The sequence below is a fragment of the Canis lupus genome, chromosome 36 (assembly GCF_048164855.1).
Source record: "Canis lupus baileyi chromosome 36, mCanLup2.hap1, whole genome shotgun sequence".
Taxonomy (NCBI): domain Eukaryota; kingdom Metazoa; phylum Chordata; class Mammalia; order Carnivora; family Canidae; genus Canis; species Canis lupus.
Window position 1 is genome coordinate 5942022 of NC_132873.1, and position 18269 is coordinate 5960290.

Genomic DNA, 18269 nt, shown 5'->3' on the forward strand with positions numbered 1-18269 from the left:
TTAAATTATATCTGTACAAATAAACATACAAACTGTGTGTGTGTGTGGGGGGGGATGCAATTTTAAAAACATCTGTATTTTAATTGGTTTGAAATATACAATCTAAGAGGTAATTTTGCTTACTGAGCTTGCTAGTAGGCACACGGCTTTCACTTACGAGCTTCCAGGTAAGTCCATGGGCCCTTCCTTCCTAAGTGTTGCTCTTTGACAATGCCTGGCGGGCCACCAGAGGGAATCACGTCAAGAGAAGGGCTTAGTGATGGGTCTGGAATCCGGAGGGGTTCTGCTTGTCTTGGTGGTCTACCGGCACTCATTGCTAGCTGTGCTTCCTCAAGTGTCCCGGCCCCATCTCTGCCATTCAAGAGGTTTGCACCCTACGGCTGGGAAAGACATCCAGTGGTGGTGTTGATTTGTAGCTATTAGCACTAGATAAGCACCTGATATCGACTGGCAGCTTTGGCGTAATGGAAAAAAACATGGACTTTTGCAATTACACCAACTCAGGCAATGTTTCAAAAATTCGCATAACCCATTTCCTGGTCTGTAAAATGTCACTAGGAGGAAATCCTTGCATTAGGTGGCGGGGTGGGAGTGGCGTGGGGGGGCTGCGATGACAGGCCCATGAATGCTAGTAACCGACATCCCAAGTCAGGGATGAAGTAACTTCAAGCAGGAAATGTCTTAATTTCCAGAGACAGAGGGATTCTAAGCCCCATCTTCAGCGCGTGAAAGTGCTTTGGGTTTCAAAGAAGAGAATTGTCACGGATGTTCACCACGGATTTATGGCCGATAATGAGAAATGGGAGACCATTTAAATGTCTTCCAGTAGGAAATTGATTTAATAAATCAGCATGGCTAACGTGATAGAACGCTCTGCGGCATTAAAACTACGCTTTTGAAGAACGATCTAGTGGCAAGAAAAACGCTGGTGGTGCAGCGCTGGGTGGAACGCGAGCAAGCGCGCAGCGCGCCGGGCTCCAGGGGCGAGGCCGCGCTGCAGGGGCGAGGCAGGGCGCGGCGCAAGCCCGGCCGCAGGCGTCGGGAGGCGTGGGGAGGAGGCTCCCCTCCCGCGTTTTTGTGTCTCCCAAGTTTGCATCAACCATCACGTGTCGCTTTTAAACCAGAGGGCACGGGACGGGGGTCGCGGCCTCCGGAGGCGCGCGGCGCGGGGGGCGCGGAGCCGGGACCCCGGGCGGGACCCCCTCCCCCGCCAGCGCCCCCTGGCGGCGCCCCGAGGCCCCGCCCCACGAGGGCCGGCGCGGCGGGGCGGGGGGCGGGGCGCGGGCCCGGGTCAGCCCAGCGCAGCCCAGCGCAGCCCAGGCCCGGCCGCGCGCTCCGTGCGGGACTCGCTGCGCCGGGGCCAGGCCGGGAGCCGGGAGCCGCGAGCCGCGAGCCGCGCCGGGAGGGAGCGCACGGTCGGAGCGGCCAGGCAAGCCGGGGTGCGGGGCCGGCGGGGTGGGGGGCCGCGGGCCGGCGGGGACGGACCCCGGGCTGGGGCGGCGCCCCGAACTTTCGCGGAGGGCTCGGCCCGGGGCCCGGCAGGCGGCGCCGCAGGAGACGCCGCGGCCCTCGCCCGGGAAGTTTTCCTTGTCCGGTGGCGCCCGGGCCCCGCGCGCGCAGGGTCTGGGGGCGGCGCACCCCCTCCTGGCGCGGGGCGAGGGCCGCGGGGCCTGGGCCGGCGGGGGGAGGGGAGGGGCGCGGCGCCTGGGGGGCTGGGGACAGGTGGAAGGGCACGGGGTGGAAGGGACGGCCGCCCACCGCGCTGGGCATGGGGAATGGTCACCCCGTCGCCGCACTTCGCTTCAGCCCACCTGCTTCCAGCCGCCGGCCCCCGCCGGCCAGAGAGGCGACAAGGAAGTACCGCAGCCTCCGGGTCATCATGAAAACCCAACAGGAACTCGGGAAAGGGAAAACAAGTGGAGCGGGACGGAGCCAGGAGCCAGTGGAGGGCAGGGCTGCTGGGAGGCTCGAGGCTGATCCCTGGGCCCTGCATCAGCTCTTGTCCTCTGGGGGTGTGCGTCCCCTCGCCCCACTGCGCCTCGGGGTGGTATCCAGGGGGTGGCCTCCTACCTGAGGCACTTAGGACGTGGGATAAATGGAGGTAGGCCTGGGAACTAAAGGGTCAGAGCCAGATGTCATGGCAGGTCCCCCGGGTGTCCAGTTCCTTGGGGCTCTGAAATATTCATCTCACTGGTGAGAGCTTTGGTTTCAAAGCTGGCGCCTTTGGCCTGGCCAGTGGTGGCAGGGGGAGCCAGGTGCTGCCTGGGGGCTGCTTTGGCTGGGGCAGAGCCATACTTCCTCTTCACCTGCCTGCTGTCCCTGTCTCTCTAGGCTTGGGACCTAACCAGCGACCTGGTTTGTAATGTAGGAGCAAGTGATGGGACCACACAGTGTCGAGGGCCCTGACTTCCTCTGTCTTCTGGTGCTATGACCTCAGGGCCTCACTTGTAAAAATGGGCCTGTCAGAGACGTAATGATGGGTTACACCATAAGTGTGGGGAGCGCTTCATATCACGAGTTGGGGTAATAGCCACCTCAGCTCGGCCTCCTTCCATGGGAACGGGGCCTCAGCTGGAAGCTGTCTCCCTCAGAGCACTTCCACCCCTCGAACTTCTCACCCTGGCTCCTTCGGAAAGAGCAGAAGCCCCAGAGAAGGAACACACACTCCTGCCTTCGGAGGGCCGACGGGGGAGGGCCGGAGAGTGAAGGCGCAGACAGCTCTCTGGGAAGAAGGCCTCTGCTAACAATCCCGTTACCGCTGATGTGGGCTTTCTTGAGTATTCTGTTGGGAATGCCGTGGAGGGGATGGCCTTGACCCGGAATCCTCCAACCCTAAGGGTCGGGGATTCTAGACTAAAACCTGGGTCTTGTTTTGAAGAAGCTGTTCAGAACTCCACAGGCCACAGAGCCAGGTACTGAGAGTACTCAGTGCACTGGTCAGGGAGGAAGATAAAAATGAGTCCTTGTATTTAATGATCTCTATTTTTTCTCATTACATAAAGGTGAGGTTCGGGGATGCCAGTCTCCTAGTTGTGCTATGAAGATGTGCCCCAGCGCTTGGCAGTAAATCCCATCGTGGAGATTATAATAGCGGCTGTCTTGGGGGTGGGGGTGGGGGCGTGGGCAGTGGATGGAGAGGACAGGAAGGGCCCTCGCGGGACCGTGGCACTGAGCTGACTCAGAGTGAGGGGGCCTGCCCGTCCTTCATGTGACTGCTCTGAGGGCTGGCTCTAAGCACAGGGACTTTAAGAGTTAGGACGTGAATCATTCTCAGGGCTGGATCTGATCTGTAAAACAAAGGTGGACTGGTCAGGATCCCACAGGATAGTAATTAGATGTGCCCTGATAAAAATGTTTCAGGCGTAAGGAAGTTTGGAGGGAAAGTGGGTTACAGCAGAGTTGAACAGTTGTGCTCACTGCAGGACGGCTCAGAGGCGGAGTATGCCTTCTTGTCCTGGGAATTTCCAAAAGGGGTATGGATTGTTTTTCAGACTTATCTGTTTCAGAGCTCATCCATTAACATCTCCTGGGGGTGTGTTCTTTAGAGCAGTCCCAGAAATGCCTGGCTGGGTCATTTTAGCTCTTGGCTCCATGGTTCTGGGTAGTGGGTCCCTCCCTCTCTTCTCCATGGGGGCTGAGGTGGGGGAAAACTTGGCCAAGGGAGGTCATTTGCCTGGTTGGCAGGGTTAGAACTGGAGCCCACCTGGAGCCCATGTCTCTTGACCTCCCTCCTCCCTGGTCCTCTTTATTGTCTACAGTGTTCCATTGTTTCTCTGCAGGCTCTGGGGTAAGCTTGGCCGTAGGTTCCAGAGGGCAGTATGAGGGCAGTTTGGGAGGAGAGGGTGTGAGGGTCACTCCCATCCCCTGAACATGCCACGTGCCTCTGCCTCCGTAGATGTTCTACATTGGTAGTGACCCCAAGTGTAGATCCTTTAGGAAGCAGGTCGTTTTGCCCTGAAACCTGCTGTGCTCTGTTAGGTTGCTCCTTCAGAATCAGAGGCTGTTGGAGTTGGAATGAACTTGACCTTTTGGTTCAGTGTACTTGTGTTATGGAGGAGAAAAGTGAGTCCGGGGATGTGGAGTGGCCCACCCTGACTCTCGGTGGAGTTAGGACCGGGACAAGAACGGACCAGGACAAGAACCCCACTCCCTACCTTCTAGCCCAGGGCTCTGGCATGGACTGACTGTTTACAAGGAGATGGTCTTTATGGCCTCAGCCCACCCCAGGTGCTGGCCTGTTCATGCAGGGGGGCTGGTGGGGGTGCCTCAGGGGCTTACACTCAGCAGGTGTAAAAGGACGGGGCATGAACTTGAAAATCAGACATCAAATCTGGGTTCAAACACATCTCTGCTGTTTGCCCGCTGTGGGTCCTTAGATCTGTTTTTCTCTGAATTTCAGTTTTCTCCTCTGGAGAGTGGGGAGAAGGATACGCACCTCATCAGAGGGCTGCTGTCAGGCTCAGACCTGCCTTAGTAGCCAGTAACAGGTACCCAGTACTCACTGCTGAAGGTTCTCTCCCTTCCCTGCCCGTCCTGCCCACCGCAGGGAAAGGTCAGTCTCCCTTCTCCACTGTGGGTGGCTCATTACGTCTGCCTCTCCTCCCTCCTGACCTGGAAGTCTGATGGAAATGCTGGAGATGAAAGGCAGAGGAGGAGGGGGGCTAGGGACTGTGTTTCTGAAGCCTCCTTCCTTATCTGCATGTCCAGGCCATTGGGACCAGCAACGTGGCTGGGGTCACTGAGCTTGCCTGCACTGGTGACACACTCCATTCCCTCCCACTGAAGGGTGATGGAACTGTGGGGCCTGGGTCCTCCCCTGCTCTCCAGGGTGTCTCCCCAACCCTTCTCCACCTCGGATGGGAGAGAGGCCACCCTGGCTTGAGACCGGAGGCCAGGAGGGAAGTCGTGGGTTGGCAGTCTTCTTATCTATTTCTGAGCAGGAGGGCACAGAGGACGGGTGTGGGGGGTTGGGGGGGCAGTGTGACCTATCCTGGCTCCGCCTCAGCTGTGCGTGTGCTTGCGTCCGTTACTGGGTTCTTGGACATTGGGCAGGGCTGGGAATGGAAGTTCTAAACCCCATGACTGAGAGGGCCTTTCATGGGCTGGGCGGGAACTTTACTGGCGTTGGGGTTTCTTGTCTGTCAGACAACCAGATGATTCCTAAAGGCCACGCCAGCTCTTACATTTCAGGTTTTAGATTTAGATCCCCTCCGAGTCATCCTGTTATTCCCAGAAGCCCGGCAGACAGAAGGATAAGTTGATTCTGGGCCTCTTCGTCCGTGTGCCCGTGTGCAGCAGGCCTGGTGACTTGCCCAGACACTCCTGGGTGTATCTTTTTACTCCTCTGCCCTGGTGGCTCAGAGCTGGGGTGGGGACGGGAGGGGAGTTCTTGGGGGTGGGGGAGAGCTAGGGGAGTAGGGGGGTAGGTAAAGGAAAAGGGAGGGAAGGAGACTGTCCTGAGAGCCCAGGGGCTGTGCTCCTGGGCCTGCTGGGTGGGGTTTCCTGAGATGCATGCTCTGAGCTATTCTTTCCATTCTGGCTCTGGGCATCCGTTCCTGGCAGAGAGGAGGGCAGGCTGCCTGGACCAGTCAGCTGTTCCTTTCCGCCCCTCCCTCCAACAGACACACACACACACACACACACACACACACACCCTCACCCTCTTGCTGCACTACCCTTCTCTGTGGATTCCAGAGCCTTAACCCTTCAGGTGCCCCCAGGGGAGCGTGACCTCAGCTGGCAGGGGTATGGTGGCCGCACTGAGATGGCTCCAGCGGAGGGAGACGCTTCCCCAGGGCTGAATCTGAAAACCTGCGTCTGAGCCCACCCACTCTGCTGCCCGAATGCTGGGTCTGGAGGAGAAAGGAGAGCTTCTGGCACCCTCCTGATGGGGAGGATTGGGGTCATGAGGATGGGGGCGGCGCAAACTTAGATCTGTAACATGGCAAGGAGGAGGGAGAGTTAGGATGTCTTGATGACAGGCGTGGTGAGGAGGAATGTTCTAATGATTCAGGCAGGCTGCTCACAAGTGGAACAGCCTTGCTTCCTGTTGTAGAGTGCGTTTAGGAGAAAGTGAAGGCCTACTGTGTTTTAGGAAGATTCTGGTTCCTTTTAGTCCCTGGAGACTGAGCTCCTCCACCAGCTCCTAGCAGAACCCAGACGACCTGATTCCTGGTTTCTAGGCTTTGGGCACCAGTCATCCCCCCCACCCCCCTCTGGATTGTCTCTCTCCTCTTTCCCCTCCTTCCCTTTGGACTTCCCGTTCTCCAGCTCCTACCCTTAGTCATAGCTATGAAAGTAAATATTGACCACTTCCCCCTTTCCCTACTATGTAGGCAGAGGCCAGCCCTTCATCCTTAGCTGAGGCCTTGATGGCATGGAGGTGGCCGGGGCCCTCGTATAGGTTGGGCAGCAGGCAGGGGGCAGGCCTGGCGCTGGCAGCCCTGGGCTGGAGGCTCCTGCCCCACGAGGCTCCTGCCCCGCCGGGCCCTGCTCAGAGGGGCTTGTGGCTGAACTTAGCTACTCCCCCGACTCACCTGAACACTATCTCTCCTTTTCCTATTACTCTACCTCAGAGAGCCCTAGGCCCAGCTCCACGACCGCAGATAGGTCAGTGTACTTCCCTGTCTGGTTGGTAAAGTGAAGGGGTTGGCTCACCTTCGATGAGTGGGTTTGCTTTCGGCTCTGGCAGTTAAGAATCTCTATCTCTGACGACCCTTTTCACCTGTTGCCAGTTGTCTGGAAATGGGGTTGGGTTGGGAGGGACAGAGAGGGCGCTGAATGGCCCAGTGTCCACTTGCTATGTAAGCCTTCTGTTGTTAGAGTCTTAGATGGGTAGCCGTGACAAGTGGCGAGAGGCTTAGATAGACGGACGGGGGCCAAATGTGGGATGAGAGCATGGGCTCTGGAGTCTTGGAGCTCGGGGGTTGACTTCATCACACCCTAGCTAAGTAACCTTGGGACAGTGGCTTTTCTTTTCTTCGTTTGTAAATAGGGATAACACTTACCCACTGTGTTGGACTACTGTAAGGATACTGTAAGGATTAATAAAAATAATCACTAAAAATAGCCACCGTTTACGGTTTTTATCGGGGGTCAGGTACCCTTCTAAGGGCCTCGTGCATATTTTTACAGTTCTCTGGAGGGTACTATTATAGTGTTAAACCCATTTTCCAGGTGGAGAAATGGAGGCAGTGCGAGGTGAAGTGGTCCAGTGCCAGTCTCTGGGGAGCGAGGGCTGGTGGCTAAGCCCTTGGAGAACTGGACTGTGACCTGCTGTGTCCTCAGCAAGCAGGTTTACTGGTGAATTCCTCTGAAACCAGAATAGTCAGAGGGAGTCCTTGTGAGTCAACAGCCTTCTGAGCTGGAGGGGGCCCCTGGAGTCCTGGTGGCCCATCCAAGGCTGACCCTCCTCTCAGTGATTCACCACTGGGGCCCCAGCCCTTGTGGTCTGGGAAGGGACCTGTTTGCCTGGCTTGGCTTAGAGGAAGGAGGGAGAGCCAGCTGCTGGCTGGGCAAAGGGCAAGCCCCACGTAGCTGGGTGGCTCAGATAATTCAGTCTGCTCGAGCTAGAAATGAGCTCACAGATCATTTGGCCCATAACACCTCATTTTACAGAGGTACACCCTGAGCAGGAGACAGGGCCAGGGCCTGGTGACATCACCGTGTGGTGGCCCAGCTGGGGCTTCCAACCACAGGGCCTTCCCTGCCCGTCTCCTGGGTCATGTGTAGCCAGTTCACCTGTGTGCCACCAGCCAGGTGGGTGAGTATCACAGGGCCCCGGGCTGAGATGGCCATAAAATGACTGGCAGCCTTGTTCCCTAAGTGACCTGTTTGTACCTCTTCCAACAAACAGGAGGTCATTCATTCTCTTGGTGGAGTTAGACCCGGTGTGTGTGGGGGGAGGCGGGGGTGCTCCTGGAGAGGGGCGGGAGATAGGGTGGAGGGAGAAGGAGCCAATTGCCTCAGGGGAGGAGAGCCAGCTTGCATTTCTTCCTTTTCAAACATCTACAGAAATTTCCATATTACAACTATTTATGCTTATTTCTCCACCCTTACGTGAGACCAGAACATTCCTAGAGCAGTTAGTATATCTGTTTCTGAAACTCCCAACACTCAGTGTTTGGTCTTCGCCTGCTCTCTTTTGGTCCTCAGCCCCTCGGCGGGCTCTGCTCCACCGTGCAGGCCACACCGCAAGCCTGCTGTGGGCGCCTCGGGTCGCTGTGTCCCACCTTCACTGCTAGAAAGGTCTTTCTTATTTCTAACCTGACACATCCTTGCCGTGCTGGTCTGTCTACTTTCCTCAAAGTAACCCAGTTAGAGGCCTGGCCTGGTACTCCATGCCTCCCCGCTGCCGCTCCCTCCCACCTTCCTCTCGGAACTCCCCCACTTCTCTTAAGAGAGAAGAGATAAGATAGCCCCCTGTCTGCTCCCTAGACTCCGTGGGGTACCCTAAAAAGAGAAGCTGGTTCTCCCTTCGGGCAGATGTTCGGAGGGTGTCTGGCTGCCTGGATCTGGGGGTGCTTCCTCCCTTTGGGGCCCGAAGGTCTGCCCCTTGGGAGATGCTACAGGACGAGGTCATGGCCCTGTCAAGGCCCCTCTTTACCAAGGACATAGGCCTTTCCGGGGCCTCCTTAGCTTTTCCAAGCCCCCATCTTTGCCGCCTCAGGGGAACACCAGGCCTGGAGGACAGTTGTGGGGCCTGAGAGGCATCAAGAACACAGTATAGGGGTGCCTGGGTGGCTCAGTGGGTTAAGTGTCTGCCTTTGGCTCGGGCCATGGTCCCAGGGTCCTGGGATCCAGCCCTGCATCAGGCTCCCTGCTGTGCTCCCTGGCTCGCTCTCTCTGTCAATTAAGTAAAACAAAATAAAAATAAAAATTAAAGAGCACAACATAACACACAGTGTACCTAGGACCCTAAAGGCCTCAATTCTGGTTGTGCTTTCACCTGCTAGTTCTGTAACCTTGGGGGGTCATGAGGCACTGCACTGTTCTGTGCCTCAATTCCCTTATCTGAATGGAGCATTTGGAGCCACACCACCTGAGGGTCCCTTTGAGCTGTTTTTGGGGTTTCCTCCTCCTCGTTCCTCAGCCCTCCCCTTCCTGATACACAGAAGGTACAGGCTGGACCTGGTGGCATGACTCCTTGGCGCTCTCTCCTCCCCACGAGCCATGGCCCCTGCTGGGGAACATGGGGATACCAGAGGCCCCAGGGGTCAAACATGTGTCTGTCCCTTCAAAAGAGCTTCAGGGCCCTGCACACACCATCCACTCCCCAGCGAGGCTGCTCCACACCCATCGGATGCGCCTTAGTTATTATTCGAAGGAACCAGAAAGTCCTGTCCCTGGCCTGCCCTTTTGTACAGCTTCCCAGCCCCGGGTGGCCAGCCGAGGGCACCTCCTGGCCCAGGCCTCTCAGGCGTCCCCTGACTCAGCTGCTGGCCAGGGGCCCGCTGCCACTCGGCCTGGGGCTAGCTTGTTGTCCTCCACCCCCTCCCGCTCCACGCTGAGCCTTGGCTCCTCCCCAGCTCTGCCTTTCAGGCCTGCGGCTCCTGCCAGCTGCCCTGGGGGCTGGGTGACCCCTTCCATGGGTCCCAGCTGGCCTTGTGACTCACCCCACGGCTTGGCTGGGGCCACCCGGCTTCTTCCTGGGTCACTGGAAGCTTTTCTTAAATGGGCCCGGGGGGGTTCCCAGGCCCCGTCCCCCATCTCTCACCCCCATTCCCCTGTGCCCAGTGACGGCTCTGGGCTCCCACACAACCCCGGCCTTCTGCTTTCCCCGGGCGCGAAGCTGCACGGGAAGGGGGGCAGGGGCTGAGCTGGTGGGGCAGGCAGCACTGTGGGGATGGGGAGGGCCTGTGGGCACGGGATGACATGCTGGCCTCATGATGAAGGGAGGAGATACGAGGGTCCCCTCTCCACGGAGCAGCGTGGACGGGGCCTGCTGAGCCAAGTCTGGGCACCCCTGATTACTCTTCTCTCCGTTTCAGGTGCCAGCAGCGGGGTCTCCCCTCAGGCCTTGAGCAGCCATGTCCCACCCCAGCGCGCCCCCTCCATATGAGGACCGCAATCCCCTGTACCCTGGCTCTCCGCCCCAGGGGGGCTACGGGCAGCCCTCCGTCCTGCCCGGTGGCTACCCTGCCTACCCTGCCTACCCACAGCCTGGCTACGGCCACCCTGCTGGCTACCCACAGCCTGTGCCCCCCATCCACCCGATGCCCATGCACTATGGTGAGTCCCTGAAGGGTGTCAGTGGCGGGGGGGGCGGGGGAGGGGGACATGGTGGCACTTGTACCACATGAGCCACTTCTTTTCCTTCCATCTCAGCTTCCTGTTTCATCCCTTTTTTTCACCTCCTTTAGAGCTCTCCTTCTGTTTCCCTGTCTTTGTTACCTCCCCACCTGCCTTCTCTGCACCTAGGACTCCTGACCGCTACCTCCTTACCTGCCCTCCTCAGCACCTAGGATCCCCCCACTGGGCCACCTGCTACCTCCCCACCTGCCCCTCAGAACCTAGCACCTCCCACTGGGCCACCTACTACCTCCCCACCTACCCCCTCAGCACCTAGGACCCCCCCCACTGGGCCACCTGCTACCTCCCCACCTGCCCCCCCATTGGGCCACCTGCTACCTCCCCACCTGCCTCCTCAGCACCTAGCCCCTCCTCCCAGGCTGCCTGCTAGCCTCCTTATTCAGGAAGGAGACTGAGTCCATATTACACACCAGAACTTAACACAGTTCATGGCAAAGTGGCAGGGTGAAGTGACCAGTTACTTGAGAGACACTACCTTAGGAGGCCACTTCCATGTCCTAACTAGACAGTTGCCACCTCTGTTCCCAGACTCCTCTCTTTGGAACTGCCTTTGGAACCTGAAGCCTATTTTTTTTTTTTTTTTTTAATATTCTCAGTGCTGGACAGCCCTGGTGGCTCAGCGATTTAGTGCCGCCTTCAGTCCAGGGCCTGATCCTGGAGACCCAGGATCGAGTCCCACATCGGGCTCCCTGCATGGAGCCTGCTTCTCCCTCTGCCTGTGTCTCTGCCTCTCTCTCTCTCTCTCTCTCTGTGTGTGTCTCTCATGAATAAATAAAACAAAAATCTTAAAAATAAATAAATAAAAATAAATATTCTCAGTGCTGACAGGCCCTCCTTTGTTAAGGTAATGGCTGAGGTTTGCAAATATCCGGAAGTCATTTGGATGTTTGATAAAAGTCATGGCAGGTAAATGCTCTGTCGGTCAGAAATTCCAGGTTAGAGGCAGGGACTTTTCTTGAATGGCTCATGTGTGGATTCTGAAAGCAGTTCCCAAGGAGGCACTGATGGAATGTTCTGAGCCCTGCAGCCTCTGAAATGCTGGAGCGTGGCTGGTTTTTAGCTGCCCATACGTGTTCATACGTGTTCCGGTGGGAATGTTGGCACGTCAGTCACGTTCACAGTCACGCCTTGTCCTCGGCACGCAGAGCCCTGCCATCCCTGAGCACTCGTGTTTGCTGGATGGAGATCACGGCCCTCAATCTGTTCTCCACCCTCCACACATAAGCACTGTGTTTCTACCTTCCTTTTCTTCCTTCCATCCATCATGTCCCTGTCCTGACCCTGCCAGCTCCTCTGGCTGCTACTCCAAGCCATGCCCCTGCCTGGCTTCCTCACTAGGTCGTGACTCCTAGCTGGCAGGGACCACGTGTGTTCACGCCCCAGAGCATCCAGGTGTGGGCTAGACACCCTCACCCAAGGAGCTCTCAGTGGATGCGCACTGATGGACTGGTGCACACCTAAGCCCCTTCGTGACAGGGACACATGGCCCCATATGGTGCCCAGGCCAGCACTGGGTCACTCAGAGGGCATCTAGAGGATCTGGCTGGATGAGCAGGTCCTGAGTTATGGCACCTGTCTTTTGGCTGGAGATACCGGAGGCTCTGAGATAATGTCATGCAGGCTTCGGGATTGAGGCCACAAGTCCCAGGCCTCCGTTGGTCATATGTGATTTGTCCCCAGGCCCAGGCCAGGGCTATGATGGGGAAGAGAGAGCAGTGAGTGAAAGCTTCGGGCCTGGAGAATGGGATGACAGGAAAGTCCGGCACACCTTCATCCGAAAGGTGAGATATGGGCCCGGAGGCCACCGTAACCAGGCCCCTTGGCTGTGGGAATGGGGTGGGTGGCCAGGCACCGTGAGCCCCGGGGTGCTCATTCCTATGGAGATCTGTTGCCACCTTCTGAATTCTCTCCAGCTCTGCCCTGCCCTCAGAGGGGCCCCCAGCTCCTCTGACCTATGTTCCCTCTCACTCCTCTCCACCATGACCTTGTGGCAGGGGACACATTCAATCTGGGAAAATCTAGATGGGCTCTGCCAAAGTGTTCTGGCCTCTGCAAACTTCTTTCTCCTTTGAGACCTGAAGCAACCCGAAGGCAGAACGATCCTGCTTTTGTATAGCCTTCCTCCCTGCCATCTCCCATCTCTCAGCGCCCTGCTCTGAGTACGCAGACACCCGCCAAATGTCCCACGCAAGTGCTGGATGAGCTGGAGGCCGTGGCTGCTAGTGCAGTGAGGCAGGGGGAGTAGGGAGGGAACCCAGGCGAGACGTGGGACAAGCAGGGGCAATGTCAGGGGGCAGCTGGAGGGGGATGGTCAGCCCTGAGGGTGTGGACAGTGTCTGAGCCAGACTCCTCGCTTGCGGGTGACCTTCGGGACGGGCTGCAGCAGGGGAGGGCTCTCGGGTGGAAATGAAGTAAGAGTACAGCCTTCGGAATTAAGGAAGAGAGCCCCCTCCCCACCAGTAAAAGGTGGTCTTTTGGGCTCCTGAGTTGTGGGGGGGTGCTGCCTTCTTCCTGGGGAGATGGGCGTGATGGTGACCGGGCTGCCCCTCCCCTGACTCGCGTTCCAGGTTTACTCCATCATCTCTATCCAGCTGCTCATCACGGTGGCCATCATCGCTATCTTTACCTTCGTGTGAGTCTGAGGACTCTGTCCCAGTCTTCCCAGTGGGGAGCGTGGGTGGGGGTGGGTCCTGTGTTGGATGGACTGGGCAGGGAGGGGGCCAAGCCAGTGTGTGACTCCTCCCCTTCTACCCTCCCCTGTTCCACAGGAAGCCAGTCGGTGATTTTGTGAGGAGAAACCTGTTTGTCTACTATGTGTCCTAGTGAGTCTCTGCTCCTGTCCCTGTGTGTGTGTGTGTGTGTGTGTGTGTGTGTGTGTGTTAGGGGAGGGGGACAAGGAGATGAGGGGGGATCATTGACCAGCTTCTCTCCAGGCAGGGATCAAAGTACTTTTTGAGAGGGGCCCACCAAGCTGTGCTGGGAAGTATGGGTGTGTGGAGTGACCGGGGGAGGGGTACCAGCACCACAGAACTCCCGAGAGCAGGGGTGGGGTGTGGGTGGCAACACGCATACTGCCAAATGGTCCCCAGGTTCTCTTAGTCCGTCTTCCATAGTCTCCTTCAGTCTCCTTCCTGGCCAAACCCCAAACCTCTCAGAGGTTCTCAGTGTCCTTGGCTGGGTAATTTTGTCCTGGGTAGCTTCCCCTCAGACTTCCAGACGGTTCTGTGGGTCTGCCACCTGCCGGCCCGGTGAGTGCTGCCAGATGGGGCCCGGAGGGGGCCAAGGGGTGTGCTGGGCCCATAGACTACTTCCTCATCCATTTCTTCCAGTGCTGTATTCCTGGCCACCTATCTGACCCTCGCCTGCTGCCAGGGACCCAGGTGAGTCCCAGACAGACAATGAGAAGGGATGATGGGGGGCGAGGGGGGAGGGCCAAGTGTCTGGGGAAGAAGGGGGTCCCCCTCTAGCAGCTGAATGGTGGTGGGCACAGCTGGAATTCAGGTGTGTTCAAGGTCTCCTGCCTGTGTGGGATCTATTCAGCTATGTGGCTGTTACTTTTACGGTACGTCTGCAAGGTATGTAAGAGTTTAACTGTTTAGCAAATAGGAAGAACCCAAGGCTCAGGCAGGCAGCGTAAGAGCTGCAGATGGATCCAGGTCTGTCCCAGTGGCCCATGATGTGCCTGCAGAGAACACCTGGGCAGGTACCAAAGGCCACGCCAGCCTCCCCTCCCCCAGTAAGGGCCTAATTCTCTAAGCGCCTGAGCCAAGAACTTCCTTCTGCTAAAGGAGTCTGATACCAAGCTGGCCCCAGTCACTTAATCACGGTCTCTTTCCCTCCAGACGCCGATTCCCATGGAACATCATCCTGCTGACCCTCTTTGTAAGTCTAGAAGGGGCGAGGGAGGGTTGACCCCAGGGAAGGGCTGGGGACACAATTGTGGAAGTGGCCTGTGGCTTCCTCTGCACCCTAACCTGACCCACCCAAGCCCTGGGGCTCCTCTGGCCACTGCCCTGGCAGTCCCCCACCGCCACGCCTCCAAGGTTGCCTTTCTTATGTGTTCCGCTCTTGTCTCTGTCTTTCCCTCAGACTCTTGCCATGGGCTTCATGACCGGCACCATTTCCAGGTACGTTCAGGGGCAAACTACCACACTCTTGTGAAGTGTCTATTATGGGGGACTGGGGGTGTCCCTGGGCTGGCAGTCATCTGCAGGGGGTGGGGGATGCTGGGCAGGATCCTTCTAGAAGCAACTGTTTGGAAGTCATTCCTACATGACTTATGTCTCTGGCCTCTCTGGACCCCTTTCCCTCAGTGTGTATGAAACCAAAGCTGTCATCATCGCCATGATCATCACTGCCGTGGTGTCCATTTCGGTCACCATCTTCTGCTTCCAGACCAAGGTGAGGGTATGGGGTGGGGGGGCCTTCCCTGGCCACACCATATCCCTTTCTTATATAAACCTGGCCCTCCAGGTTTGGCACTTCAGCAGGCTTGCGAAGGCCCAGACCCCTCTACACCAGAGATTTCCCTTAGAGACCCTAGTCCCCTCCCCCTCCTGTCTGCACCTACAAAACTCTTTCTGGTGTCTGTCCTCAGAGTGGCATGGTGAGTCCCATGCCTGCTAGGAGGCAGCACTGGGACTCCCTGGTTGGGGAGCCAGGGCAGTGGTTGCGACACTTATCTGACAGCTGCCTCGTCTCCCTTCCTGGCAGGTGGACTTCACTTCATGCACAGGCCTCTTCTGTGTCCTGGGCATTGTGCTGATGGTGACAGGGATTGTCACTGCCATTGTGCTGTCCTTCAAATATGTGAGTGTCTGGGAAGAGCTGGGGTCAGCTGATATATAAAGGCTTCCATATAAAGTGTTATAGGAGGCCCTGCCCTGGCCTCTGGGCAGGCTCTGACTTCTGGAAGCTCTCAACTGGCTAGCAAAGGTGCCAACACGGGCGCCGTTCTTGGGGCTCAGGTAATCTCTGTTTGGAGACAGAAAGCCTTGAGAGCCGTAGAACCTGAAGCCCTGCTCGGCATCACAACTCCCATGCGAAGTAGTGGATGAGATCTGCCCCACAGCTGAGGTTAGGTTCTAGAAGGGAGCTGGGCAAGGCAGATGGGCTGCCTGAGAAGATGGGCTTGGATGGAGGGGACCCATGAAGAGGGGAGCACAGTGCTGGGAGGGCCACCTGTCTACTGGACCAGGGCTGGCCCTGTCCTTCTGTGAGCAGGCTGCCCTGGGGGGCTCCATGATTCTGACAGTCCTTAGGGTGGTTAGGGGGCTTCCTTCCCAGGCTGGGCTGAAGGAAACATGACTGAGTGCTGTGACCGGGGGGAGTGACAGGGCTCTTTAACCAGTACCTGCCTGGCTCTGTCCCTGGCAAGAGCTACAACTCAACCACCTGCTTTTTTTCCAGAAGGACAGTGGACAGTTCTATACCCTGACTTTGGAGATTGGTTTCATATGACCACTGGAGGATGGCCTCTGTTTCCTCTGTCCAGATTTGTTGCTATTCTTTTTTTTAAAAACCAATCTCTATACCCCATGTGGATCTTGAACTCAACCCCGAGATCAAGAGTCGCATGCTCCACCAACTGTGCCCCAGGCATCCCAAATGTGTTACCACTCCTAACTGCTTCCAGGATCTAAGAGGCAGTAGTCCTTTCGTGTAGCTAGCCTCCTGGGTCTCCCTACTCAGACGCCAGAATTCCAGGGGCAGCTGGTCCTGAGGGACTGCCTGGGTCCATGCTTTGCTAGGATTTCTAACCCCACGCCTGTCCCATCTCTCCAGATTTACTGGCTTCACATGGTGTATGCTGCTCTGGGGGCCATCTGCTTCACGTTGGTGAGTAAGGCCCTGTTCGCTCTAGGGAGGGGAGCTGAAGGGCTGGAGGAGGAGCAACTAGATGGATGAAGCCTAAATTTAGGCTGCTTGGGAGGCAGGGAGTGGGGCCACAGCTACCCTTCCCCGTCCCCACTGTCAAGAGGTGACAGATTTTCTGGGCATTCTTGCCACCTCTTGTTCACCCGCCAGCTATAGAACACACCCAGCAGGCCGTGTTACAGATGAGGGTGTCTCTCTCCCTTTCTAGACTCTGAACCGCTAGAGGGTAGAGACCATGTGTCCTGCTGTTCGTTCATGTGTCTCTAAGCACACTGCATGGCCCAGAGCCTCCCAGGACAGATCTGCTCAGGCAAAGGAGAACCAGAAGGAGGCTCTGGCCACTGAGCCGCCCTGGGTCCTCACTCGTGCCTTCCCTGTTCCTACAGTTCCTGGCTTATGACACGCAGCTGGTCCTGGGTAACCGGAAGCACACCATCAGCCCAGAGGACTACATCACTGGCGCTCTGCAGATCTACACTGACATCATCTACATTTTCACCTTTGTGCTGCAGCTGGTTGGGGATCGCAATTAAGGAGCACCGTGTTCCGCCCCACCGCAGGCTCTCCCTTCCCTAGAGGGCTGGGCCCTGTGACCCGAGTCTGGATCCCAGATCCCTTTCCTTCTCCTCCAGTAACATGCCCAGTTTCTTTTCTGCCTTGGGATGGGTGGCCTCTCTGGCGGCGGATGTGCAGGTCCTGGGCGGGCTGGAGGAACTGGGGACTAACTCTTGCCTTCAGCAGACTCAGTGAGAACGAGGCAGAAGATGGGCTGGCTGCCTACCTGCTACCTGGCACCAAACTCTTCTTAGCAGCTGGGGTTGCAGGGAGGGACAAGGAGAGCCTATTCTATAGCCAAAAAGGAATATGAGAGGTAGAAGTGACTTTGAGGTGCTGAGGTGTCCCCTCCCACCTCTGCCTTAGGCTTCTGGGCTCTACATAATAGCCAGAGCTATTTCTGCCCTCAACCCCCAACAAAGCCAGAGAGCTCTGTCCCTAGCCTCCTGTGCTCCTAGGCCACTGTCCTGTACTCCTTTGACAACCCTTGGCGCCTTCCAGCTTACAAAGATAGACGAGATCTGTGCCCATGGGTCTCCCCTGCTTCAATCCCTCTTCTTTTGATGGCATGTATGTGCTGTTTGTTTGGAGTGGGGGAGGAAGAGGAGAGTCAGCAAAGTCAAGCACAGGGGGCAATAAAAAGCAGCATCTACCCTGGGCTTCTCATGGCTTCTGGTGGTAGAGAGGACAGGCCGTGTTGGCAGCTGTCTGGTCCCCATTCTCCAAAGCTGCCTGGGGCCTCCCTGGGTGCTTCTGAGATCTCTCATCAGACACCTCTTGCTTCTTGTTGCCCAGGTTGCTCAGCAGAAGGTGAGGAGCGAAGGTCAGGAGGTGGGGTGGTTTGTAGGATCCTAAGTGTGGCCAGGGAGTAACCAGGGTAAAGAGAGGCCAGGGTGGGGGCAGGGAAAATGCCCTGGGGGTTCTCTACCTGGTATGAGGGAAATGAAAGCCTCCTGTGATGTCCATGGAAACTTCTATGTTCTTTCTTTACATTAACCTGGGGAGGACCTTGAGCGAAAGATTTCCCCTCAAAGTTTGTGCTGGGGGATTTTAGACTTGAGCCTTAAACCTGCCTCTTTCTTTGTGACACCAAGTGCCTCAAGCGGGGAAGGGGGAACAAGAGTCACTGTTGTGGGGGTGGAAACCAAATCAGCCCGAGGGTGTAATTAGGACTTCTCTTAACTACTTGGTCCTAAATATATCACACAAAAGGACATATCTAGAAGTGTAATAAAGTTTTATGTTTAGAAGTTAAAGCACTGTTTGGCTCTGGTTTCTTTTAAGGTGTGAGCTTTGGGAGTGCTGGTCTGGCTCTGCCCAGAGCATCCGCTTCCCACCTCTGCATTCTGGCTTGGCGTCTTCGGCTTTTTCTAAGATAACCGAATATGTTTTGCCCCAGTGCTTCCTGTAATGCATGCAATACTCTGGTACAGGTTCAACCTTGCAAAACTGGGTCTGGCAGGGACTGGTCAGAGCAGTGGCATCTCACGGACCCTTTACAAAAGCCCAGGAGAGCTATGAACTCT

At 56.9% G+C, this 18269-nt stretch overlaps 2 protein-coding genes across 5 annotated transcripts in view; one reads left to right on the forward strand and one right to left on the reverse strand.

Moving 5' to 3' along the window:
- The window catches only part of PNKD (PNKD metallo-beta-lactamase domain containing), a 59554-nt gene that overhangs the window by 38172 nt on the left and 3113 nt on the right, over nucleotides 1-18269 (reverse strand). The gene's annotated exons all lie outside the window — the stretch shown is intronic.
- Nucleotides 1291-17999, forward strand: TMBIM1 (transmembrane BAX inhibitor motif containing 1). 3 transcript variants are annotated; one of them, XM_072813382.1, is made up of 12 exons: nucleotides 1291-1429; nucleotides 9990-10230; nucleotides 11992-12092; nucleotides 12879-12943; nucleotides 13080-13133; nucleotides 13641-13691; nucleotides 14154-14193; nucleotides 14401-14438; nucleotides 14625-14712; nucleotides 15025-15120; nucleotides 16096-16149; nucleotides 16575-17999. In XM_072813382.1, exons 2-12 carry the CDS (start codon nucleotides 10029-10031, stop codon nucleotides 16719-16721), a joined length of 936 nt encoding a protein of 311 aa, XP_072669483.1. In that variant the 5' UTR covers nucleotides 1291-1429; nucleotides 9990-10028; the 3' UTR covers nucleotides 16722-17999. The 3 variants fall into 3 exon arrangements, with proteins under 3 accessions (XP_072669483.1, XP_072669485.1, XP_072669484.1); XM_072813384.1 differs by lacking the exon at nucleotides 1291-1429 and adding an exon at nucleotides 5132-5303; XM_072813383.1 differs by lacking the exon at nucleotides 1291-1429 and adding an exon at nucleotides 7709-7762.